The 25,710-nt window shown below is 38.8% G+C and overlaps 3 protein-coding genes across 7 annotated transcripts; all 3 read left to right on the top strand.

The window, feature by feature from the left end:
• The first annotated feature begins 1,024 nt into the window (after positions 1-1,024).
• On the top strand, positions 1,025-6,006 carry LOC103444663 (uncharacterized protein At1g51745-like). Of its 3 annotated transcripts, none has more exons than XM_017334892.3 (5): positions 1,025-1,522; positions 2,441-2,634; positions 3,187-3,471; positions 3,977-4,215; positions 4,688-6,006. In XM_017334892.3, exons 1-5 carry the CDS (start codon positions 1,332-1,334, stop codon positions 5,600-5,602), a joined length of 1,824 nt encoding a protein of 607 aa, XP_017190381.3. In that variant the 5' UTR covers positions 1,025-1,331; the 3' UTR covers positions 5,603-6,006. The 3 variants fall into 3 exon arrangements, with proteins under 3 accessions (XP_017190381.3, XP_017190377.3, XP_017190376.3); XM_017334888.3 differs by having other exon boundaries at positions 2,441-3,012; XM_017334887.3 differs by having other exon boundaries at positions 2,441-3,471.
• Positions 6,007-13,009: 7,003 nt separating this feature from the next.
• On the top strand, positions 13,010-18,425 carry LOC103436455 (altered inheritance rate of mitochondria protein 25-like). Of its 2 annotated transcripts, none has more exons than XM_008374881.4 (11): positions 13,010-13,140; positions 13,616-14,258; positions 14,597-14,683; positions 15,105-15,146; positions 15,257-15,301; positions 15,532-15,597; positions 15,863-15,919; positions 16,032-16,093; positions 16,219-16,339; positions 16,885-17,066; positions 18,087-18,425. In XM_008374881.4, the coding sequence occupies exons 2-11, from the start codon at positions 13,665-13,667 to the stop codon at positions 18,115-18,117; spliced, it is 1,287 nt and encodes a 428-aa protein (XP_008373103.3). In that variant the 5' UTR covers positions 13,010-13,140; positions 13,616-13,664; the 3' UTR covers positions 18,118-18,425. The 2 variants fall into 2 exon arrangements, with proteins under 2 accessions (XP_008373103.3, XP_070683187.1); XM_070827086.1 differs by having other exon boundaries at positions 13,018-13,140; positions 13,665-14,258.
• A 475-nt stretch (positions 18,426-18,900) lies between these two features.
• Positions 18,901-25,687, top strand: GK (glycerol kinase). Of its 2 annotated transcripts, NM_001294027.1 has the most exon segments (6): positions 19,148-19,169; positions 19,296-19,338; positions 19,682-19,761; positions 19,842-20,005; positions 25,304-25,497; positions 25,499-25,571. In NM_001294027.1, coding segments are annotated over 6 exon segments (576 nt in total).
• Positions 25,688-25,710: the final 23 nt, after the last annotated feature.

Below are 25,710 nucleotides of genomic sequence, written 5' to 3'. Positions count from 1 at the left end.
ATCATGCCAAATAAACAATTTTCTAAATTTATTATTATAAAGAGGAGATGGAGAGTTCGAAACTATTATAATAATTTAGAAGAGGGGTGAAGTAAGTTTCGAACTCAAGACGCATAGATAGAAACCCAACACTCTATCTACTAGGATATTGGACCACATGCCCACACAAACTTATAACATTGTGCAATAGTGTGACATAGGTCAAATTTTTTCCATTCCAAAATCTTCACTATGTTATTTTTTCCTTACTTATTAAACATCGACATCCAATCAAAGCAACTCATCCAGAAACACATAATATTTCTTGAGCAATAATAATGAGGTTCCTTGGGTGACATGCTCAAGAAGAATTTTTTGTTTGGGTCAGTTGGGCCTAGAATGTTATTGGGTTTAGAAGTTGTAAAAATAGAAGCCCACACATCTAACCGTCCACGTCTTCGAGATAAAATAGCTTTTGGCACCACGGGACCAAAACTCGTCCGATTTCCGCGTGGTAATTATTTGGCATATTTGTCGATAAGCCCTGAACTTGTATGATACTGCTAATTTTCACCAGAATTTTAATTTTAACTTAATTAATTTTTCTCTTGAATTTTAATTTTAACCAATTATCCAATTGAACTTTAATAAATAGCCATCTCGCTCTGCCGTTATATTTTAAAAAATTTCATCTAATTTTCTATCCATTTTGATTACAAAAACAACATATGAAAACTGTATGACGGCAAAAAAGATAAAAAACTGAATGAACAATTTTAAAATATAATAAGGGGAAATTGATTATTTATAAAAGTTCAGGGGAGTAATTAGTTAAAAGTTAAATTCATATAAAAATTTAGAGATAATTAGTTAAAATTAAAATTCAGTGAAAAAATTAACAATTATGTACAAATTTAGAGAATAAACCGACAAATATGCCTGATTATTTATCCCCCCACAGACTGAGACCACAACGACACAGACCCACTGTTTGCTTGCTTAAGCCAGCCCACCTTCTTCAACCGAACCATCCAATATTATAATATTTTTTTTATATAATTTTTCCAATTTTATATAATTTTTTATTTTTTACAGAGAGAAAAGAAACAAGAAGGCCGGAAAAAACAAATAAAATAAGACACAAAAATGAAAAATCCCCAATTCTGAATGGAAACCCTAGCCCTAGCCCTAACCCGAATCCCTCAAATTGGACCCTCCACTTTCGTAATTCTTCGGATCTTCCTTCCCCCACTGCTCTTTGCTGGAGGCTGAGCTCAGCTCCGACTTCCTCCATTGTTCGCCGACCGAGAGAACTACAGAGAGAAAGGAGAGAGTGTGTGGTGCATGCGTTTATGTGTGTTATGGATAGTACGGATTCAGGTGCGGGCGAGTTCAGTGTAGGATCGATCGTCTGGGTGAGGCGGAGGAACGGGTCGTGGTGGCCGGGGAAGATAGTGGGCCCGGAAGAGCTCTCCACTTCGCATCTCACGTCGCCTCGCTCTGGGACCCCCGTCAAGCTCCTAGGCAGAGAGGACGCCAGTGTGTATGTCTCTCATTTTTTCCCCTTTTCAGTATGTACTTGTTAGTTTTAGCACTTTGGGTTGTGGTTAGATGTTTATCCAGAAATTAGAAAAATAATAAAGTTTAGTGAGTATATTATCATGTTTTGTTGTATGAATGAGCCGAAAAATTGCGCTTTTATCTGTTTTACTTGAACAAATCACAACATATTGGAGCAGAAGTAGAAATCCATATCAGAGAAATACTGCAACTTTGTGGCCAACCAAGTTTGTAGGGATAAAAGACACTGAAGATGAGATATGTATGGAAAATATTTGGTTAGACTACTCTTCTTGATCAAATGCAATGTTAAATGCCAGGACTGAAACCCTATTCTATGCATACCTTTAGATACACCTTGTCATGAAATACTTTGGTTATTTCTCAAAGGATAAAGAACCAAGCCCCGAAAATTCTGTATCTTTCATATTTTCATGATGATGTTGTTGTTGTTGTTGTTAAGGTATATCTTTATGTTGAGAATTTATTTGTTAGTCGGTGAGTGTTTGGAGAACGGTAAAATCATGAGAGCAGTGGAATTCTCAGAGACATTGTACTAGTACCATGGAGTCCCCTGTCATTATTTCCATGCCAACTTAATGAGTGTTCAATGTACATACAATTGGTTGTCATGTAGAACTATTTTGCAGAATCCTTCAAATGGTTCTGGCCTCCAGAGAATGATTACATACTGCTGACTCTTTTGGCCTTATCTACCTAGCGGAAAATTTCGTTACAAATTAGTTAAGATGGATTTCATTAACTATGTTATTCTCGCAGAATAGTCTAATTCAAACTGGAGTCTGTTCATACTTGCTGGTTCTTGTACTCTCATGCCTTCTTTGATTTTATGGTTTTACCTACTGTTATAGTAATGATATTCAGTGGTATTTCTTTTCAGTGACTGGTACAATTTGGAAAAATCGAAGCGTGTTAAGGCATTTCGATGCGGTGAGTTTGATGATTGTATTGAGAAGGCTGAATCAGCGCAGGGTATGCCTATAAAGAAAAGAGAGAAATATGCACGTCGAGAAGATGCTATTCTTCATGCGCTTGAACTTGAGAAGCAGCTATTGAAGAAACAAGGAAAGTTAGGTATAAATTCTGAACGCTTGAACAGTAAGTTATCTGGTGTTGTGAAAAAGGAGTTAGTTATATCTTCCGAGAGTTTGGGAATTGACAATGTAAAACTTGGAAATTCCAAGTCACATACATCTCATAGAAACGACATTATAGGCAGTCCTATGTCTTTTGAAAGAGTCAAAGAGGGGATTCAACCGAGTGGTGATGATGATCATTCTGAAGTCATGCCTCGGATGAGAGGCTTGCAAGACTTTGGTCTCCAAATTGCCCCTTCGAAGCGAAAAATTTCTTCTCTTGCTTCAAATGGTTCTTGGAAATCCACATTTAATGGTACTGATCCAGCTCTTAGTCGCAGTGGTCTTGGCATGGGAAGAACAAGTCATGTGAATGGTAAACATTCTTTAGAGAAACGGAGAAGGTCACATGATGGATTGAGTGATGAAATTTTGGTCAAGAGACCTGATAAACGTCGTCCTCTTGTTCAAGTTTTGCAGAATAGTGCAAAATTAGCAGTCCCACAGTGCTTGCATCCTGACAGTACTACTCTTTCTACTTCTATTTCAGGAGTGGAGTCGACTGGAGTTATTTGCAAGGCAAAGAGGAGTAAAATTGTATATTTTCCAGCTGAGTCTGGTGAATCCTTGGAGTACGAAGCGTCTCCTTCAAACCATGTAGCGAGCTCAGCCTCCCCAGTTGGCGCTCGTCCTCATGCTGAATCCATGATTTCAGAGAACACTTCTGGCTTTACAGAGGATGACTCTGATTCTTCTGAAACTGATACTTCCGAGTCCGAGTCGGATTCATCTGAGACCGAACCAGAAATGGATGAAGACATGCCTTTACTTTCAGGTTCAGCTTTTTACTACCTTTATATTTTGAAATTCCATGGTTTATGAGTTGCTAGATTGTCTGATGTAAAATAGCCCCACTCTTCATATTTGTTGGGAAGTTCAGCTCTATTATTCTTATTTATAATACATATGCTACATGCAATATTTTGAGTTCTTTTTGCATGTACCTCCTTTAACGTTTGGTATGCATATTTTGATCTTCTATGGAAGATTCGATCTGTAGCATGTTTCTCATCTTAATGTGCAGATTGTGATTCGGCAATTATGCTTTTAAATGTATGCACTCGAACTACAGTCTATTGTTTTAACGTAAATGAAGTCTATCCTTCCTAATTCTACCTTATTTTATTGTTTATATTTGTAAGTATGTGTTGTTATAACTTGTGGAGTATGCACTTTATGCTATTGAGTTGGTTTTACTGGCTTTGGCCTCAATTGTTCATGATGGCTTCGCCACTTCTTTGTGAACACCCTCTAAATTTTGTCTGTACATCAATCTGCAGAACCAGAAGTGGGAAGATATGAAGCACAAGAACACAAAATCATGGTTGATGAGGACCCTGATGAATTCTCGCATTCCGGTGATATGTCTCACCTCTATAGTCATGACCCTTTATTTGCTAGTGAAGCTGTTTCCAAATGGCAGTTGAAAGGGAAAAGGAATATCCGCAATCTTACGAAAAAGTCAGTGGATGCAACTTACGGCAAAGGCTATAATTATGGACCATATTCTGAAGAAAAGGTATGTGCTTTTACCTATATTATTCTTGAATCTCAAGTTTCCATTGATACATCAATGGTTTAAAAAACGATCCTTGAGGTGCGCCTAGGCAGCTTTGGAGGCTGGGCGGTGATGTAACGCCTCTGCCCAGCTGGAATAGGCTTAAACTTGCCTAGACGCGGTCGAGGCGCGCCTGAGGCATTCGACTGGGCGTTTTTTCTTTTCTTCAGAAACTGCCCAAGTTCAAGTTCAAGTTCAACTAGACTATATGACACACCCTCTAAGTTCAACTAGACTATGACATACCCTCCGACTAGACTATATATTAATAATTTTAGGTCCCGTGAGACTATCGCCTCACGCCTCAAGGCTTTCCCCTAGCCAGGGCTATCCATGAAACGCCTTGGCATCGCCTTCGCCTTTTAAAACATTGTGATACATTGCTCTTAGTGATTATCCTCATAGGGTTAATGTCGATAGTAATGATTTTCAGACTGAGTTTATTGGACTGGAAGATGAATACTCCATGGCATCAAGAGCTGCAACAAGAAGTCGAAACAGTGTTGGTCAGAATATGATTGATTGGGAGGACTGGACCTGGGAGGATAGGTCTGCTAGGAACGAGTACTGGGACATCAAAAGAGAACGCTTTAACCCGGTATATGATGGCCGTCATCGTTATCGCAGGAGGCCAAAATACTTGATAGATGTTGACTTGAAGGTCCAGGCAAGTTACCAAAAGGAGCCTGTTCCAATTGTTTCTCTGATGAGCAAGTTAAATGGGAAGGCAATAATAGGGCACCCAATCCAAATTGAAGCCTTGGAAGATGGGTCATCCAACTCGCTTCTTTCAACAGTTGATGAATTTGGTGAAGCAATTGACAATAATGGGGTTGTAACTCTTCCACATGCATGGAGGACAGCAAGGAGAACAGCAAATGTTCGAGTCCCACGCCCTCATTTATCATCCGCATTGGATGGTGATGAAACTGCTGACTACCTTCGCTTTTCAGATGAAGAAAGCAGACCACCATTTAAGAAATTAAATATAGGGAGCTTCAGTAACAAGGCAAGCCAGGGCAAAGGGAGCCTTCCTAACAGCTCTCGGCTTCCCACTGACAGAAAGTTCTCAAAAAAAGCGGCCAAGAAAGTGATCCTATCGTCAAGCCAGAAAACGAGGACTATATCTTCAATACCCGTTGAACAGAATTTTAGTAACAAGCCTATACACCATGACAGCAGTAGTTATCAAAGGGATGGGCTGATCAAGCCGGAGTCTTCTGGGGCTGCTAAGACCGTAGCTTGCATACCCGTGAAATTAGTATTCAGTAGGTTACTTGAGAAGATCAATAGGCCGCCATCAAAAGCAGTTATTTTATTGAATAGCGAAAAGGAGAGAAATTCATGATAGATTTACATGTACATTGTTATATGAGTACAATAAGTTCAAACTTCTAGCACAGTATTTTACTGCTATTCTCTTATTTCTGGACGAGACTACCCACAAGGACACTAGAAGACCACCTTTTTCTGCCGTCTTTTGGAATAATCGGATGAAGCGGGTTACCGGCCCGAGGAAGCAGCCATGGAAGCAAACAGAGGGGTTGTCAACTGCACTGCATATTTGCTGGATATGGAATTCTGAGGATTTGAAGGAACTAGGCTTATGTAGGGAGGAAGTAGGTATAGATAGAATTCATAGGGAAATGTACATGTGATTCCATACAAGGCTGTTAATTTGTATCTTGGCTGTCTTTCATTAACTAATTTAAGTAACATATAGCTATAAAAGGTGGGGAGTATGTTCGTGAATTTGTAGTTGCTGATATTTCATTCCTTCTACGCACTTTTTATTTTCGCACTTTAATTTTCCATGTATATATTTACAAGTAAATTGGATTACTAGTCCATATGCATTAGAAAAATGGGACAACTGATAGCAGATTACGGTTTTTCACTATTTCTAGGATCGGATGAGGCTAATTGGGAACTGCATCCTATTCGTGACGATGATCAAGCAAATTCATAGCTTACAAAGTACCAAACCTAAGACCTTCCGTTATTTTCTTTAGAGAGTTGTTGTTTGCGCTTTTCAACTAGGCCACTTGTCTGTTAGTCCATACACGTCAACTCTACGAAAATTTCCTAAATTATAAATTGCAGTAATTTGTAGTTTTGGTTATCGAATTAAAAAATTATTAAAATTGACAAAATGTTTACGTCAATTCTCCAAAAAAGTTCATAAAAATTGTGCACGTACCTAAAAAGATGAAATTGTTGTAAAATCGACGGTGGGTGCAGTGGAATAAATGAAACAAGACACAAAATTTACGAGGTTCCTCTACAGTCAGTGTGACTGGAGTACGTCCTCGGGGCAGCTGTGATGCTTTCATTATAATCTGAAATAATAGGAGTACAAAGATAACTCTCTCTATTATCTCCTCTCATCTTCCTCTATTCTCTCTCTTCCTCTTCCTTCTCTCTCTTCCTCTTCCTTCCTTCCTCTCTTTCTTTCCCGTGAACTTTTTTCACTTCATTCATCTTCTTCCTTTATATAAACAAAAGAAAGCACTATTCACTTTACAAATTTTCCACAAATGAATAGTGAAAATACTGTGCATAAATAGTAACAAACTATTCATGTGGACCATCCACATAATATTTACAACACTCCCCCTTGGATGGCCACAAGTCTTCGATTGACTCGTTAAAATCTTGATCTGTCTTGGATGCTCCCCCTGATGAGTATCTCCCCCTGATTTCAAATCATTTAGGTTGATCGTTGATTGTTCTGCTTTAGTCTCTTAGTAAGAAGAATTGCTAAAAGAGTTGCTTTACTTATTGTTAACTTTCCACAGCCTTTTTCTTGAACTGGGTTGTAGGACTTTCTGCTAGACTAGCATTGAAGATCGGAATTTACTCCTTTTATCTGGAGCGGAATTTGATTCAAGAGTAATGAACACTTGATCTTGAATCGGACTTGTGATTTCTTCAAGGACCTTCGATGCTTGATCTTGAATGAAATTGGACCATGAGGAGCTTCATGTGGCAAGTGATCTTCAGTTTTGTCAGGGATGAATCAGCACGCGTTTGTTGCGCTTGTCTCCACATGCTTCAATGTATCATTTTTACTTTCCTTACTTGCTCCCCTTGCTTAAGTAGTATTTTCCCTGCTTTTCCCCCCATGCATGTGTGGCATCTTCTCTTGTAGGATTTGTCCCCTGATGCAGGAGAGGAATGCAAACCCTTGAATGGTTCATCACTTCTTGGTGACTGGAGACCCAGCTCCAACCGTTAAAGATGACTACTCGAGAGCAACACTAGGTAAGCAATCAGGAAAGGTTCCAGGCAGTCGGTTCCTTACCGGGAGTTTGAGTGGAAGTTCCGACATATTGCTTTCTTTATCCTTGTCTTCGTAGGCAAGAACAAGGACAAAGGAAATGACAGGGAGATTGCATGATATGAGATAATCTTGCTCTGGTCCCTGAAGATATGTGATAATCTTGCTCTGGTGTGACATGTTTGAAGAGGTATTCTCGGAGAGGAAGAAAACTGAGTATTTCGAGATGCTATGTTGAAGATGCATTCTCGGAGATGAGGAAGAGTTAGGTATTCTTGCAGTGTTGCGGGTCTGCCTTGTTATGGAGAACAGAGGTCGACATATATAGAGATTTCTCAATAGCAAGTGGTGGTGCTGTGCTTTTACTCTTGTCAGCAACTGTGGTGTAAATAGAACAGTAAGATTTACGCGTTTTCAACTTTGTCAGAGATCTTTGACAAAATTGCACGCGACATCTGAAAAAGTTGGGTTACGTCTGAAAAATGCCAACGAACTTTATTCAGGAAAATCTGGCTTTTGAAATTCGGAGAGCGGTGCCTCTTCGATCTTTGAACAAGTGGCTCTGCTGCCTCTTCTTTTATAGAGACATCAATTGTGTTCAAGGGTATGCTCAGAAAATTGCTGCCTGAGAAATTTCCACCTTCTTGCACTTCTGAAATTTTATTTGACCTCTGTTTTTCCTTCATCATTTCTGAAAAATGACTTGCCCATCTAACATTTGCTTAGATTTGAGTCTTAGGAGTGATACAGACGAGCAGCGTCAGGATAATATATGGCGCCCGTCCTTCTTATCTTCTAATGGTCCTCTTACGGTTGGGGACTCTATGATGAAGAATAACATAACCGCTACTGTGGTAGCTAGGAATCTTCTCACTCCAAGGGATAACAAGATCCTTTCAGAACGGTCTGAAGAGTCGGCCATTCAAGACTCCTTGGCTCTCAGTGTTCAGTGTGCTGGCTCTGTGTCCAATATGGGCCAACGCCTACTTGCTCAAACTCGCCAAGTTGAATCATTGATGGCGGAGGTGGCAAGTCTTAAACAAGAGATCAGAGGGCTCAAGCACGAGAATAGGATGTTACACGTGCTTGCAAATAGTTACTCTACGAGCATGAAAAGAAAGCTCGTCCAACTGCAGGAATCCGAAAGTCGGATTCAAAGTGATCACCAGAGGTTCGTTGCTAGATTCCGAAAGCAACTGATGCCTTCCCCTTCTGGTGTTTTGCTAAGTACTGGGGTGCCACATGATCAATCTCCAGTGCCTCCCCCTTCTGGGGTACTTCCGAGTACTGAGGCTTCACATGAGCAACCTTTGTGAAGGCTCCATCCTGTTTGTTTGTTTTAACTCATGTGTATGTATATATCTGTAATTTCTTGGAGATATTAATAAATAAACTTTATTTCATTCAATGTATTGTGCCAAATACAATAAAGCATATACTTCACTAAGATGTGGTACTTCTGGACCAAATATTAATTTATCTTTACCCTCACGAAGATAAATGATTATTCTTAGTGTCTTCATCATATGAGTATTCAACTCATAATCTTCAATCCATATGGTTCTTTTAATATCATAAATATCATGGATAAGATTCGTGTTGGTAGATTGTTCGATCTGCAGCTCGAGACAATAATTCCTTCAACACTTTATAATTTTTCTAGACTCTTCAGGAGTCCCAATTTAATATCATCAACTCTTCAAGAGTTATAATTTAATGTCATTGACTCTTGCAAGAGATTTTAGTATGTTGCAACAATATCATAATGATAGTACTCACTAAGGCAATTTATATAATCCATTGGTATTGAGTACATATTTTATGTTTTACCCTTCAGAGGCTTACTTCAAGCAATTTGAATCCTTCAAGGGTTTTCTACACTTCATGATACATTTTCCTTTGGAATTTATACAGAGCAATTCGCTCCCATGTATACTTGAGGGATTTACTTATGGAGATATGATGTGGGCGACTCACAACCCTTCGTATATAATTCTCCATTTATATGAACTCGTTTACAACCTTGTGTCATATCATGTAAGTGTATTACACTGTATTACAAATGCCCATATATAACCTCCTTGGTTCAACATCTTTTGGCTATTTGTATTGTATTCAAATATATATAGGTTCATTTGCCCACGTTCTTACAAAATTGTAATGGAATTGCCTTTCTCCATTTTGGCCAATAATTTTTCTTTTGTCGACGAACAAAAGAACGTGACTCAATATTAACACAGTTCATTGATGAATTTAGTAGCTACTTGTAAAAACCAAAATTACCATTGGTTATCATCAATCCGTGATCCCATATTCTCATGTGCATGCGCATGCATAAAAGCTTTTCATTTCTTTGGATATCCATTGCCTCTTCAAGGGCATGACGCTATCTCTTCCAGGATAGTCATAATTGAGAGAATGTGGATCATAACCTCCTCTTGAGCGTTATAGAGCTTGGATTTTCTCCACTTCCGGGAGTTGAGTCTTTGGAACCTATACATCTATCATGCTACATGCATGAGACATCAATATTCCCATGTCTGTGGATTGTCCTATCTGGGACGTGTATCCATGTGGCGACTGTCATGCTTCTGGCATGCAACAGTTATGCTTCGGGAATGCAATAGTTCAGTAGTGCCATATTATTCTTCTTTCGAATAACTGAACCTTTTGAGTCTAAAAATCTGCCACGCTTCAGGCGTGCAACAGATAAATCATTTACTGTCTCATTATTTTATCCAACAGAGACATCAATTCTTGTAAGCACATTTGCAGTAAGTATATATGATTTCATCACTTTCGTTGTATCATTTAATTATCCATATTTCATTTTCTCATTGATTGCTTCGTGAATCAAAATAAGACAAATTCTCTTCGTTCTTCTGGAACGGTCTTTTCTCATCATTCTTTTGGAATGATATTTTCTCATCGTTCTTCTGGAACGATATTATTTTCTCCCCCTAATGGCAGGAAAATTGTCTTATCAAAATGACAGTCCGCAAACCATGCGGTAAACATATCCCCAATCAAGAATTCCAAATATTGAATGATAGATGGTGTTCAACTTCAATGCCTAATCTGCAATGATGCCTCATTTCAGTACGTTGTGGCAGTCTTACAGGCACATAGACAACACAACCAAAAACTCGTAAATGTATAATGTTTGGTTGGTTCCAAACCCGAGTTGTACTGAGAAGTATTGATGGTCGGTAACATGTCTCAACCGAATTAATAATGCATCATGTAAAGTTTACATGTCCCCATGTAGAAAATTGGCAATTTCGTTTTCATGAGCAGAGCGCGGGAAATCAATTTCATTCGATTAATAAAGGCTTCTGCTAAACCATTTTGAGCATGGACATAAGGAACTTCTGGTCCTTATTTAATAGTCTGTAAACTGAGACTCTTATGGCTTTTATTACAATTAAGTTAAGGCACTGCGGCACTTCAAACTTACGGTACTCATCTAGGAACTTCATGTCCTGATCTTCAGGATCAAGGGACTTCATGCCAGATCCTTTTGTATGATGGAACTTCGGGTCCAATTATTTTATATGATGAGGATCAAGAAACTGCAGGTTCTGATCTGATCAAGGAACTTCAGGTCCTGTATATACTCATAGTAACAAAAGATAAGTACAATAAATAAATTAAAGCAATAGACGGTAATTCCAGCCATAATGAATAAATTGCATTTAAGTAAATAAAGCTTGTGACAAGGGCTTTAATTCAGCACCATCAAAACTTAAAGCAATAGGCGGTAAAACCGTCCATGGTAAATAAATTGCTTTAAAGTAAATAAAGCATGTGACAAGGGCTTTGATTCAGCACCATTCACATAAATATCAAAGCTTTAAAGCAAAGGGTAATAATTCTACCCACTATAAATAAATTGCTTTAAATAAATAGAACTTGTGACATGGGCTTTAAACCAACACCATGCACATAAATATGCCAAAACAGAAAATGCAATGATTAAGTCCTCATGTTTTGCTTTTTCATTTTCTTGGTCTGCCACTTCTTTTGTTTCATCCCTTTTATTTTTATTATTATTTCACAGTTCGAAGTCATTTTGGTTACTCAGTAAATAATAGTAACAATAAGTTCCAATTGGTGTTCCTCTTCCGGTGAGTTTCGAAAAAGTCGAAACGATTCCCATAAGTTTTGGAGTCAAGAGTGTCTGCAACTTATGAGAAGATCAAACCGTTAGATTTAGTTCAAAATTTAGTATGATATGGATAAGAGGATACCAAACAACTTTCGTGAAGAAACAATTTCAATTTGAACTACCGAAATGGAGTTTTGGTACTCATAAGGTGGCTGCCCAGTTTTCTGCGGAAATTGGAAACGGGTTTGGTATTTCAGACATCTGCGACGATCGCACCGTTAACATTTTCTGAAATTTTGATATGTTGTAGATACTGAGCAGACGAACAACTTTTAAGAAGAAAGTATTTCAATCCGAGGTCCGCAAGTTGGAGTTCCGAGGCTATTTACATGGCTGTCAAATTCTCTTACAAATTTTGAGTCTTTTACTCTTTTGCTTCTGCAAAGGATGATATACAGTCATATAACAATATATATAGTTGCTTCAAGAAAATCAATTGTACTGAGATTTGAAGATGAAATGAAATTTTTTTTCTTATCTATGAGATTCCAGCTGGAGGAGGTGAACAGGATTTGTGGCGTTGTGCTTTCCACTGACATGAGAGCTTCTCGTGCTGATAACGTGTTGTAAAATCGACGGTGGGTGCAGTGGAATAAATGAAACAAGACACAAAATTTACGAGGTTCCTCTACAGTCAGTGTGACTGGAGTACGTCCTCGGGGCAGCTGTGATGCTTTCATTATAATCTGAAATAATAGGAGTACAAAGATAACTCTCTCTATTATCTCCTCTCATCTTCCTCTATTCTCTCTCTTCCTCTTCCTTCTCTCTCTTCCTCTTCCTTCCTTCCTCTCTTTCTTTCCCGTGAACTTTTTTCACTTCATTCATCTTCTTCCTTTATATAAACAAAAGAAAGCACTATTCACTTTACAAATTTTCCACAAATGAATAGTGAAAATACTGTGCATAAATAGTAACAAACTATTCATGTGGACCATCCACATAATATTTACAACAGAAATTTTTTAATACCAATGAAAGTCCTACTCTAAACTAACACTATTGGGACGAAAAAAAATTTAAACATAGAACACATTGAATTAAAGAAAACCATCAGAACAATTCACCTATTGCTTAGAGGAATTTATTTCTTTTTCAAGCGCAATTTCCTGTGCTAATTATGCACGTGTCAAAATGTAGTGCAATTTTCCAATTTCCTCCTTTAAAAATTCACATGGCCCTACATTGCTGGGACTAGCCCAACCCATTTAAAGTTGGGTTGATTTAGATGTTAGGCACCCAAATTACCATACTGGGCCAGCCCAGCTTTTGTGGTATATACGTGACAGTTGCCATAGCCCGGTCCAATACCACAGTGAATCCAAACCCTTCGAGAAACTTTTTCGGTCATTCTCTTTTCGTTCACAGAGAGAGATAGAGCGGGGAAAGCTTTGTAACCTCATCGGAGAGAGCGAGCGAGCGAGCGAGAGCTGCACTGGTGAGTTCGTCTTCCTCCATACTGTAAACAAACAAGAATTTTGTGTTTCTTGATAACATTTTGACGATGATCAAATTCTATTGCGATCAAATGTGACCTGCGTTCTTCGATTGTTTCGGTTTTTTCTAAATTGAATTTTGGTTTCTTGCACAAGACGCTAGGGGATCAACAGTTTCATTTTTTTTTCTTTTGGTAATTTCATGGAAAACAATCGATGGAAAATAAAAACTAGAGCTTCAGAAAGCTTACTGAAGCATTGGAATTAATTGTGATTTTTAGCTTAATTTCATGGAAATATTCTTTAATTTCTGTTAATTCTGCTTGTTTTTTTTTATTATAATTATGAAGCATTGGAATGCATTGTATTTTTAGCTTAGTTTCTTTGCTTTGGCTTAATTTCATGGAAAGATTCTTTAGTTTCTGTTAATTATGTTTGTTTTTATAATAATTATGATTCCGTAATCTGCATACACAGATTTATGCTTTCGGGTTTGATCAGTTCAAGAAATTGTAATATATTATAGATGAATTGGACAAGGTTTTCCACCAAGGTTTACAAAACTTGTGCGGCAAAATCCAAATGTGGATCCTCATTCTGTCATATCAGAAAACCCCATCAGAATGCTATTGAAGACACCAAAAGCATTTGGGTCCACTGTGGTTTTCAGTCTCAAAGAGGAAGTCTACCTGCTACTTCATGCCCTCAGGATGGATCCTGTGTTGCTACTGTAGCTAAAGATTTTGAGCAGCGGTTGATTGGAGCAAGAAATGTAATTTCAAAGTTTAAAGGAAGTTCCATGTGGTCTGAACAGAGACCGGTATCTTTGTCTCGTCAGTTTGGACACAAGGCTGGTACTGGCGGTGATCCTGAATTGACTAGGGACTTCCTTGTACAGCTCTGGGTTGCAGATAGGAAAATGGAACAGTCTAAAAGAAAGAGAAGAGGGAAAGCTGTTAAGTATATTAAAAAATCACCGTACCATTATTCATCCTATGGATGGTATCCAAGTGCACCTTTCAGTCAAGCAGTCTCTTATGATGAGGATGAACCCAATATGACACAACCGCCCCCAAGCCAATCCATCTCAGGATATCTGAAGCCAGAATCTCCAGAAGAAGTAAATTTTTGGCTCCCTGTTTCTTTTCCGCCCTTAGGATTACAGCTCTTAAGTTATTCACATAGATGCAATCACCTAATTTCCATGGCCCCCTGGTAATATTTTGTAGTAAGTATCATTGTTGAAACTTAACTACGGTATGCTCTTAAAGAGTAGCAACTCAAATGTGATTTTTACTGCTGATAGAGACATTCTCTTATATTACTATGCTAAAATTATTTGCCACAGTTTTTCACTTATGCTCATCTTTCCAAGCTTCTAGTATCCAAGCCATTCCTTGTTATGCCTAGTTTGAGTAACATAAAATGTCTTACTTGCCATTCGTTTTATTTTTTTAGGCCCAGGTGATGCCTCTTCTTGCTAGATCAAATCTGCTGATTACTAGGGATATAGAGTGGGCAAATCTTGCTTTTGGATTTGAGCAGGTGATTCTTTTCCCTAATATTGTTCTTCCCTGCACTAATTTGCATGTACATATTGTCATGGCCGGAAGCATCAGATTATGTGCTTTGGTGCTTGCCATATTTGCTGGTTCTAAAACTGTCAACTTGACTTCTTTTAAAAGCCCTTGGTTTTCTTTCTGTTTGTCCCCCTCCCCCTCAAATTGTTTGCCTTGAATGTTCAGAAAAATATTTTATAAATATAATAGGTCTGATGTTTCTATTCCAAATATATTTTGAGAACTAAGTCACGTGTAAAAGTTTGTAGAATTCTCCATCTCAGTAACTCTCTCTCTCTCTCTGAATATGTTATTTTCACGCAATCTGACATTTATTGGGCATCTCTTTCAGTTCGTCTTCTTGCTAGTGGTACTCTAGTTACTAATTGTATTTGACATAATTCCAGGAAAATCGGTATGGAATAGTGGATGTGTGCTACCCAGAGTCAGTGAGTAATCATTCTAGTTCATGCACTCTCTTGACGTTTCCCATATAAGAAGTTTAGGTTTTAAACTAATGGACCATATCCTGTTACTCAATGGCTTTTTTTTTTTGTAGCCTGTTGGTTTGATTCGTGAGCAGAGTCATGTTATTGCTAGACAGGTACTTTCTAACTCAATCTTTAAATTTTTTTGCTGATATTCTGTCATGTACAGTTATGCAGTTTGAGCATGACGTTGTTAATAAGTTACTTCATTTTGAATGTTAATTTTGTTAAAGTTGATTGCTGATTCAACTATAAAATTACCTCCATTTGACCACTGATTGCTTCTTGTGTTTTATGTTATCTTATAGAGGTTTTCCTGTGCTGATGTTTGCATTTCATTTTGCAGTTGCTTCGTCTCAGGCGCCCTTTTGTTGCTCTTGTAACTGATGCCATGGGTAATGAGCTCTTTAGGGTGAGGAGGATATAGAGCATTTATTTTTTATTTTTTGTGGAAAAAAAAGGAAAACTAATGAAAAAGGCTTGAAAACTTTGAGTTTTAACAATAAGGACAAAATAAAGGGTAAAATGAATAGTACCAGGATTGACTTTTTAGTGTAAAAATATGGTTTTTCGTTAAAGTGAACAGTACCAGGAGCTTTTCATTAAAGTTCCCCAAAAAAAAAAGCATTTTGAATTATACTGACATTTCAGTTTGAGCCCTTATTTTTCTTATTTAGGTTCGCAGGCCTTTTTGGTGGATAACCAGCTCAATTTATGTAGAGATCAATGGTAAGGTAGGACAACTTCACATAATTTATCTGTTGGTCGCCAAGCAGTTATAGAGATTGTTGAGCATGTAAATTAGCATTCAGATTGTTGATAGTGTTGGTTATCTGTTATTTCTAGGAAATCGGTGTGGTTCACAGACGATGGCATCTTTGGAGGAGGGTGTATGATTTGTACCTAGGGTAATTTCCAAATGCTATTGTATTTTAATGCAGTGTTTATTTGAATTCAGAATGTGTCACCTCATATAATCAAGATTAGTGCCCCATACTGCACATTGTTGCCTTATGCTACATGGTTGTTGTAGGGATAAACAGTTTGCAGTTGTAGAAAATCCTGGCTTCTGGCATTGGACTTTTACTTTGAAGGACATTGATGGGGGAGTTTTGGGTGAGATAGATCGTGAGTGGAGGGGTTTTGGCTTTGAGGTCTGTTTTCTTATCTTCAACAACATTACAATATCCTATGAAGAAATTATTTTATGTTTCGGAATATGCATTTAGGGACCTAGATATCTTGTGATTAGCAATTAATGGTAAACTTAGATCTTATGAAATCATGAATTTTTAATTTTAGTTCAGTCTTTATGCGCGTATTTGGACTTTTTTTTTTCCGTTAGTTTCTTAAACTTTAAAACATAAAGTATCATATTTGATCCCGAACGGATGTGTACACTCCTGTGGGCCACCTCCGTTTGTTTGTGCCAGCCATCCAGATTGGAGAGTGTGCACATGCCCTTGGGAATTATTTAGTTGGATTGAAGACCCAGATACCCCCAAGCTATGAAAAAAATGCATATGGGGTTTGAGATAGTTCTCTGACTCAACAACATTCACAAAAGATTAATGCTCTATATATTCTTTTACCAAAGATCTTATATATTTTTTTATTTTTCAGTTAAGATATTAGATTTTATGTGGCATTGTTTGCAGATTATGTTGTAGATATACCAACTAACTTCCATATCATACAGATTTTCACTGATGCAGGGCAATATGTGATTCGGTTTGGGAGTTCTGATCCCAGCTCTATTACTGGTCCTTCTAGAATTGAAGAGTTGGAAGTTGTTCGACCACTGACTCTGCTAGAGAGAGCTGTAACTGTTGCTCTTGCCATATCGTTGGACAATGACTATTTCTCACGACACGGTGGATGGTAAGCCAAAATCCGAATGACTATTTCTTAAGACACCATGGCTAGAATGTTCATTGAATGTTCATTGTAAGCTCTGACCTTTGTATGTAGAAAATGTTCCATAAAAATTTAGAAAATGTTCGGATCTATAGAGTATAGACTCAGGCAATCCAATTTCTGTCATCTTCACATTGTTTGCATAGTCCCATCTAAGAAATCTATGGGAAATTTGGAAAAATAGCCAAATTTTGGCTTTGTCTATAATTTTAGCCTACTGTTTTAGTTTATCATAATTCTAACCAAAAGTTTGCTTGAAAGTACTCGCATACTCTTAATGATTAGATTAATGATTAGAAACTTGATTTCTTTCTGTCATTTCCCCTTCCCCGCCCCTCTATACTCTATTCAGTTCAGAGCCTTCTCTTTCATAGCATACTTGTCTCATAATTCCCAGTGCCGATTAACTTCCATTTTCATGATCTACTTATGGAAACTCCGCCATAACTGGTACCATACTTCCCAACATACTCCTCCGAACTCTTCCAATCCTTTTTCGGTTTTATTGAAAGAGAAAACGAATTAACAATCAGCATAGCTTTGATACTTAAAAGTCTATAACAACGGGAACGTATGACACCCAATTAACTTGCAGTAGTGTTTGTATAAAACTTCGGATATTTCTAATTTTTGATCATTGATTGATCGATAAAGATGAGAAGGAAAAGAGATACTTGAGATGATGAGAACTGGGAAGATGAGAAGGAAAGGGGAAGAGAGATGTGGTTAGGCTGGGGTTTAGGCTAAGATTATCACAAGTCAAAAGAGATGGCTAAAATTCTATATGGGACCTAAATTATGACTATTTCCTAAACTTCCTGAAAACTATGTTCTTTTAATTCTTTATATCCTGTATGTCTTGTAGACTGTTTCAGTACTATTGCTGCCTCTGTCCTTGTTGCCTATTGAGCGAGAGTTGCAAAATGCACGCTAATTTGTTTGTATGTGTGTTGTGCGTGCGTGTGGTTCTTGTTTCGGTTCCAGGGGATTGCCATTTTATGAAGTAGGAGAATAGGCCTGGCTGGCTGTATGCAGAAAGAAACCAAAATCCATATGGTAATGTGTTCGTTCTTAATTGGCGATGGCTCTCAAAGACAAGGCCTTTCCGGCTGTGTTTAGACGTGCGATTCTAGTGGATGATATGATACGCTATTTTTCTTGTTTATTTGTGAATACATTATTGTACTTTTTTAAGTCATGAAGTGCCCATCTTGGATGATGAATGAGGATGAATTGTAAAATTGCCATATCTTGGTGTTGAAGGCGGATCAGTCTTCTAATCCTCGATTACAAACTTCTTATTAACTTCAAATTTCGACATGATATCCTTAACTTGTACAAACATGGCCTGATTATCCCGTTAACTCAGTTTGGAATTTGGAATTTGAAATTTGAATAATATCAACTGGCAACCGTGATAATGGGACGATATCCGCTCCCTTGCACCACAAGTTTAATTTGAATCATGGTTCGTGAGGTTGTTATAACTTTTCATTTTGTTTCCTGAGATTTAAAATTGATAAAAGTGGTTCTTGAGATTGTCCACTAATAATCATTTTGGTCTTTCTGTAAAAAAATCTATGTTAAAATGAACAACCTCGAGTCCAGATGGAGGGATTGATTTAATAAAATGGTTGACAGTGGACAATTTAGGGACTACTTTATTGATTTTAAGTTTCAGGATACCAAAGTGACGAGTTATGTCACTTTTAGAAACCATTTTAGCAAAAATTCCTCCCGTAAATTAGAAATATAAAAGGGACAAATGTGAAAATAAACCATAGAGGACGAGTGTAAAATCCAATTCAACCAAACCAAACCAAATGCGTGGTTATGATTCGTGATGTCAAAATTGTCAACCTTTATGCTCGTTACCAAACATTTCCATAGCTGGCATGATATCATCGCTCCAAATATCTCATCAGCACCATTTTTCACGTGTAAATTCACCCAACCTCTACCAGCATATGATTCATGAAGCTTGAAGAGGAAGAAGAAAAAGCAGCATTCTTTGTAGATCCATTTGATCGGTGAGCGCGACGAACATGGCTGCAGCTCTTGGAGGAGGTATTGCTTTGCTTTTGGCTGAATTTAAAAGAGAAGTTGGAGAATTTCATATCTGGGTTTGTTTGGAAATTGAATTTTACTTCCAGTTACGTGTCTCGTGAAATTTATTGGTTGTGAATTGTACAGGGATAGCTGTTGTGATCATGGGAGTCAGTGGTGCTGGCAAATCGTAAGCCTTTGATCTCAGCTTTTGTTATTTTTCATTTCTCTGTAAATATATATGTAACACGGTAGCACTGATGAGTTCATCATATCAAACTGGCATTTACATGCGCCCGAGCGAGGTCCTGAGTTCGATTCCCGCTCCCTCCCCAATATTGCTTGTACATGGAAAAAAAACTAACAATCTTCAGAAGCACCACCACACTGGATGCGAATGACTTTCTCAAATGCCTTGGTGTGATTGGATTTAGATATAAATAGCATCACTTAGGAAAGTTGCAGTTTCTTATGTTCGATCTTCGAATGTTGTAGTTTCTGCTTCTTATGCATTCCGTTATGTGGTTCAACAGCACAATAGGCGAGATGCTGGCGAGAGAGACAAATTCTAGCTTTATAGATGCAGATGATTTCCACCCTCAATCAAACAAAGGTGGATGCTGGTGTGTAATTTACATTCGATGTTGCCAACTTTTCTAGTTTCTAATCGATCTTTTGTCTTCCTGTAATCAGAAAAGATGCGTAAAGGGATCCCTCTCACCGAAGAAGACCGGATGCCTTGGCTTGAAAAACTTCGAAATGGTGTAAGAGACAAGTTGCTCGGTGGAGGAACTGTGATTCTTGGGTGTTCGGCTCTGCAGAAGCGATACAGAGAAATTTTAAGATCTGCCGACCCTAATTATTGTTGGTATATGGTCCAGCCCATGATCAATGTTCTAGATTATTCTAGTAAGCAAGAGAGATGGCTGGAGCATGCTAGACAATTCTAGCATGTTATTAAGTTGATGGAAGAAGCTAGAGAGTACTAGCTTCCTTGGTTGCAAATGGAAAGATCTAGAAGCCACACTTTTGTGGCTAGTCTAGATCTTTCTATGCTAGAGGTTTGAAGAATACACTAGAAACTAGTAGAATGCCAAACCTTCACCTATAAATATGGGTGTGATGTTGTAGTGAACCAACAAATCAAGAGAGTAGTGAGTAGCAAATGATCAAGTCCAAAGCTAGAGTTCCACTCCAAGAGTGAGAGTGAGAGTGTTCCACTACACATTGTGTGAGTGAAGTTTAGTGTGATAGAAAGTGTGTGTCCTACTTTCTTGTATCCATCAAGCCTTGTCTTTGGCTTGGTAAGACTACTCTTGTTGTACTCATCTTTTCATATAGTGAAGATTGATCCTTGTTTGGTGGACGTAGGCATAAATTGCCGAACCACATAAATTTTTGGTGTCCATTTTCTACTTTACTTTGTGCATTCTCTATCTTGTAGTACCGACATTCCTAACAAGTGGTATCAGAGCCCGGTTGGCTCGTACTACGAGATGGAAGGAAGTGGCACTATGATCAAACTCACCAACTCCAATTGGGTAACATGGAAGCCAAGGATGGAGGACATTCTCTATTGCAAGGATTTGCATGAGCCAATTGAAGGAGATGCCGCTAAGCCCGAGAGCATGTCCGATGCCGAGTGGAAGAAGATGAATCGCAAGGCTATTGGCACAATTAGACAATGGGTGGATGATAGTGTTTTTCACCATGTGTCTAATGAAACCAATGCTCGCGAGTTTTGGACGAAGCTTGAGTCCTTGTTCGAGAAGAAGACCCCAGCCAAGAAAGCCTTCTTGATCAAAGAGCTCATCAATGTGAAGTACAAGGATGGTTTAAGTGTAGCAGAACACTTGAACAATTTCCAGAATATCATCAACCAGTTGGCTACTATGAAAATGACGATCGAGGACGAGCTACAAGCGCTCTTGTTACTTGGATCCTTGCCAGACAGTTGGGAGACCTTTGTGGTGAGTATAAGTAACTCTGCTTCTAATGGTGTTCTTACTCTTGATAATGTTAAAAATAGCATGCTCAATGAAGAAACAAGGAGAAAGACTTCTGGCACAGATAGCAGCCAAGTATTTGTCACAGAGAACCGCGGAAGAAGCAAGAGTAGAGGGCCTAGAGGTCATGGCAGGAGTCCAAGCCGATCCAAGTCAAGGTTCAGGGGTGCATGCCACCATTGTGGCAAAGAAGGCCATATGAAGAAAAATTGTCGAGTTTGGAAGAGAGAGCAAAGGGAAGGAAACAATCAGAAGAAAGATGATACTGGCAATACCACCGCTGTCATATGTGGTGATGTACCAGAAATATTGTCTGTTGGTGAATGTCTGCATATGGGCAACTCTGACAGAGACATTGAATGGATCTTTGATAATGGAGCTTCCTTCCATGCTACGTCCAAACGGGAGTTCTTCAGTACATACAAAGAAGGTGACTTTGGCATAGTGAAGATGGGGAATGAAAGCTATTCCAAAATTCTTGGAATTGGTGATATCTGCTTAAGAACTAATCTCGGCTGCCAATTGATGTTGAAAGATGTGAGACATATTCCTGATATACGTCTCAATCTGATATCCATCGGTACCCTTGATCGACAAGGATATTATCACCATATTGGCGAAGGAAAATTGAAGCTTACTAAAGGCTTAATGGTGGTAGCAAGAGCACGACTTTGTTGTACGTTGTACCGGTCAAATGCCAAGGTTTTGAAAGGTGAGTTGAATGCTGTGGAAGACTCATCTCTAGACTTGTGGCATAAGAGGCTAGGCCACATGAGCGAGAAAGGCCTACAAGTTTTGGCAAAGAAGTCTCATATTCCCTTTGCCAAAGGTACGTCGTTAAACTCTTGTGAGCATTGTTTATTCGGAAAACAAAGAAGAGTTAGTTTTTCTGTTCCATCTACAAAGAAAGGAAACTTGTTAGATCTTGTTTATTCAGATGTGTGTGGTCCCATGGAAGTCGAGTCACTTGGAAGAAATAAATATTTTGTTACTTATATTGATGATGCTTCACGAAGGGTGTGGGTGTATTTGTTGAAATCCAAAGACCAGGTGTTTCAGACATTCCAGGAGTTCCATGCCATGGTGGAGAGGGAAATTGGGAAACCTCTCAAGTGCCTTCGTAGCGACAACGGCGGCGAGTACACATCTCACCAGTTTAGAGAGTATTGTGTAAAACATGGCATACGTCATGAGAAGACAGTTCCTGGAACTCCACAACATAACGGTGTTGCTGAAAGAATGAACCGAACCATCATGGAGAAAGTCAGGTGTATGTTGAGGACTGCAAAGTTATCTAAGCAGTTCTGGGGTGAAGCTGTAAGGACAGCCTGCTATTTGATCAACCGATCTCCATCAGTACCATTAGGTCTTGATGTTCCAGAGAGAGTATGGACTGGTAATGATGTGTCTTACTCTCATCTGAAGGTGTTTGGTTGCAAAGCTTTTGTGCATGTGCCCAAAGAGCAGAGATCGAAGTTAGACTACAAAGCTACACCGTGCATCTTTCTTGGTTATGGCGGTGAAGATTTTGGTTACAGATTATGGGACCCATACCAGAAGAAGTTTATCCGAAGTAGAGACGTGGTCTTTTATGAAGATCAAACAATTGGGGATTCGGATAAAGAGGCACAACCAGATGGCGCAGTCAGAGGAGTTGATCCATTAGCTTCAGATGAAGAAAGTCACGATGACATCCCTGAAGCAACTGCCAATGAAGTGCCTGCAGAATCAGATAATGCTGATCAAGAGGAGCCTGATCAAGATGTGCCAGACCATGAGATTGCTGATCAGGGGGAGCCTAGTCAAGAAGAGCAGATTCAAGGAGAATCCAATCAGGGGGAGCCTCAAGCCCCGCAAGAGAATGAAGATCAGGTCAGAAGATCCAGCAAAAGTCGAAGACCGTCTACCAAGTATTCTTCATCAGAGTATATCATGTTGACTAATTATGGAGAGCCCGAAACTTATGAGGAGGCCAGAGCTCATAACGACAGTGATAAATGGATGAAGGCAATGGAGTCAGAGATGGATTCCTTATTAAAGAATAATACCTATGAGCTGGTGGAGCTTCCAAAGGGCAGAAAAGCATTGAAAAACAAGTGGGTGTTCAAATTGAAAAATGACGACAACATGACAAGGTACAAGGCTCGTTTGGTTGTCAAAGGTTTTGGTCAAAAGAAAGGAGTTGACTTTGATGAGATTTTCTCACCGGTGGTGAAGATGACTTCCATTCGAGTTATCCTTGGTATGGCAGCAAGCATGGATCTTGAGCTCGAGCAGTTAGACGTTAAAACTGCATTTCTCCACGGTAACTTAGAAGAGGAGATATATATGGAGCAACCCAAAGGCTTTGAAGTCAAGGGTAAAGAAACTTTGGTGTGCAAGCTCAAGAAAAGCTTATATGGTCTTAAGCAGGCTCCGAGACAGTGGAATAAGAAGTTCAACTCATTCATGGTGAGTAATGGGTACAAGAGAACTCATGCTGACTCTTGTGTCTATATCAAACAATTTTCTGGAGGTAAATTCATCATTTTGTTGCTTTATGTTGATGACATGTTGATTGTCGGTCAAGATGCTTTTATGATTAAAAAGCTCAAAGAAGAGTTATCTAAGTCCTTTGACATGAAGGACTTAGGGCCAGCCAAGCAGATTTTGGGCATGGAGATAATTCGTGACAGAAAATCCAAGAAGTTGTGGCTGTCACAAGAAAAATATGTTGAACGGGTGCTTGAAAGGTTCAACATGAAAGCAGCCAAATCGGTAAGCTCACCTTTAGCCAATCATATCAAGTTGAGCAAAGAGTCGTGTCCAAAAACATATGAAGAAAAGGAGAAAATGGCAGTTGTTCCCTACTCTTCAGCAGTAGGAAGTATCATGTATGCAATGGTGTGCACACGGCCAGATATTGCTCATGCAGTAGGTGTGGTGAGCAGGTTTCTCTCTAATCCAGGGAAGGACCACTGGGAAGCTGTTAAGTGGATTCTCAGATATTTGAAGGGGACTTCTAAGATGTGCTTGTGCTTTGGCGGTTCCAAACCAATCTTGGAAGGATTTACAGATGCTGACATGGGAGGTGACCTGGATGGTAGAAAATCTACGTCTGGGTACTTGTTTACTTTTGCAGGGGGAGCCGTGTCTTGGCAATCCAAGTTACAAAAGTGCATTGCTTTGTCCACAACCGAGGCTGAATACATAGCCGCTACAGAAGCATGCAAGGAGTTGTTGTGGCTGAAACGGTTTCTCCAAGAGTTGGGTTTGAAGCAAAGTGATTATGGCGTTTATTGTGATAGTCAGAGTGCTCTGGATTTGAGCAAGAACACTACATATCATTCACGCACTAAGCACATTGATATTCGTTATCACTGGATTAGAGATGCTATCGAGAACAAGATGCTACAGCTGAAGAAGATTCATACCGATAATAATTCTTCAGACATGTTGACAAAGGTGGTCACAAAATCAAAGTTGGAATTCTGCATTAAGGCTGCTGGGATGGACTCCAGGTAACTTGGAGTCATGATCGGAATTCCTCCCTCATGGACTGGAGGGGGAGATTGTTGGTATATGGTCCAGCCCATGATCAATGTTCTAGATTATTCTAGTAAGCAAGAGAGATGGCTGGAGCATGCTAGACAATTCTAGCATGTTATTAAGTTGATGGAAGAAGCTAGAGAGTACTAGCTTCCTTGGTTGCAAATGGAAAGATCTAGAAGCCACACTTTTGTGGCTAGTCTAGATCTTTCTATGCTAGAGGTTTGAAGAATACACTAGAAACTAGTAGAATGCCAAACCTTCACCTATAAATATGGGTGTGATGTTGTAGTGAACCAACAAATCAAGAGAGTAGTGAGTAGCAAATGATCAAGTCCAAAGCTAGAGTTCCACTCCAAGAGTGAGAGTGAGAGTGTTCCACTACACATTGTGTGAGTGAAGTTTAGTGTGATAGAAAGTGTGTGTCCTACTTTCTTGTATCCATCAAGCCTTGTCTTTGGCTTGGTAAGACTACTCTTGTTGTACTCATCTTTTCATATAGTGAAGATTGATCCTTGTTTGGTGGACGTAGGCATAAATTGCCGAACCACATAAATTTTTGGTGTCCATTTTCTACTTTACTTTGTGCATTCTCTATCTTGTAGTACCGACATTCCTAACAATTATAAACCGGGAAGTTGTGTCAGTCTGGTGAAGTTCGTCTTGTTGGATGCTCAGGCAGAGGTGCTGGCTGCTAGATTAGAAAAACGAATTACAGAAGGGAAGCATTTCATGTCACCTGCACTTTTGCAGTCTCAGTTAGGGTTGCTTCAGATTGATGATTCGGAAGGAATACTTAAAGTTGATGCCACTCTTAACTCCTCAAGAAATTGTAAAGACCATTCAAAGATTGATTTTCGATTTAAGAGTTCAGAATTGTAATCCTTAGGCCTGTTCAGTAGCAGCCTCGCACGAAACTGTAGATTTCTTCCGGTTCATAACGTGTTCTACCAGACGAAACCGTAATTTTCCACATTTTTTATGCAAGTTTGATATTAAGATGCATTCATATTCCCGCCTCTTTCGAA

This window comes from Malus domestica, chromosome 01 (assembly GCF_042453785.1).
Source record: "Malus domestica chromosome 01, GDT2T_hap1".
NCBI classification, from domain to species: Eukaryota; Viridiplantae; Streptophyta; class Magnoliopsida; order Rosales; family Rosaceae; genus Malus; species Malus domestica.
Note: the sequence above shows the minus strand (reverse complement) of the source record. Positions and strands in the feature narration are given on the sequence as shown.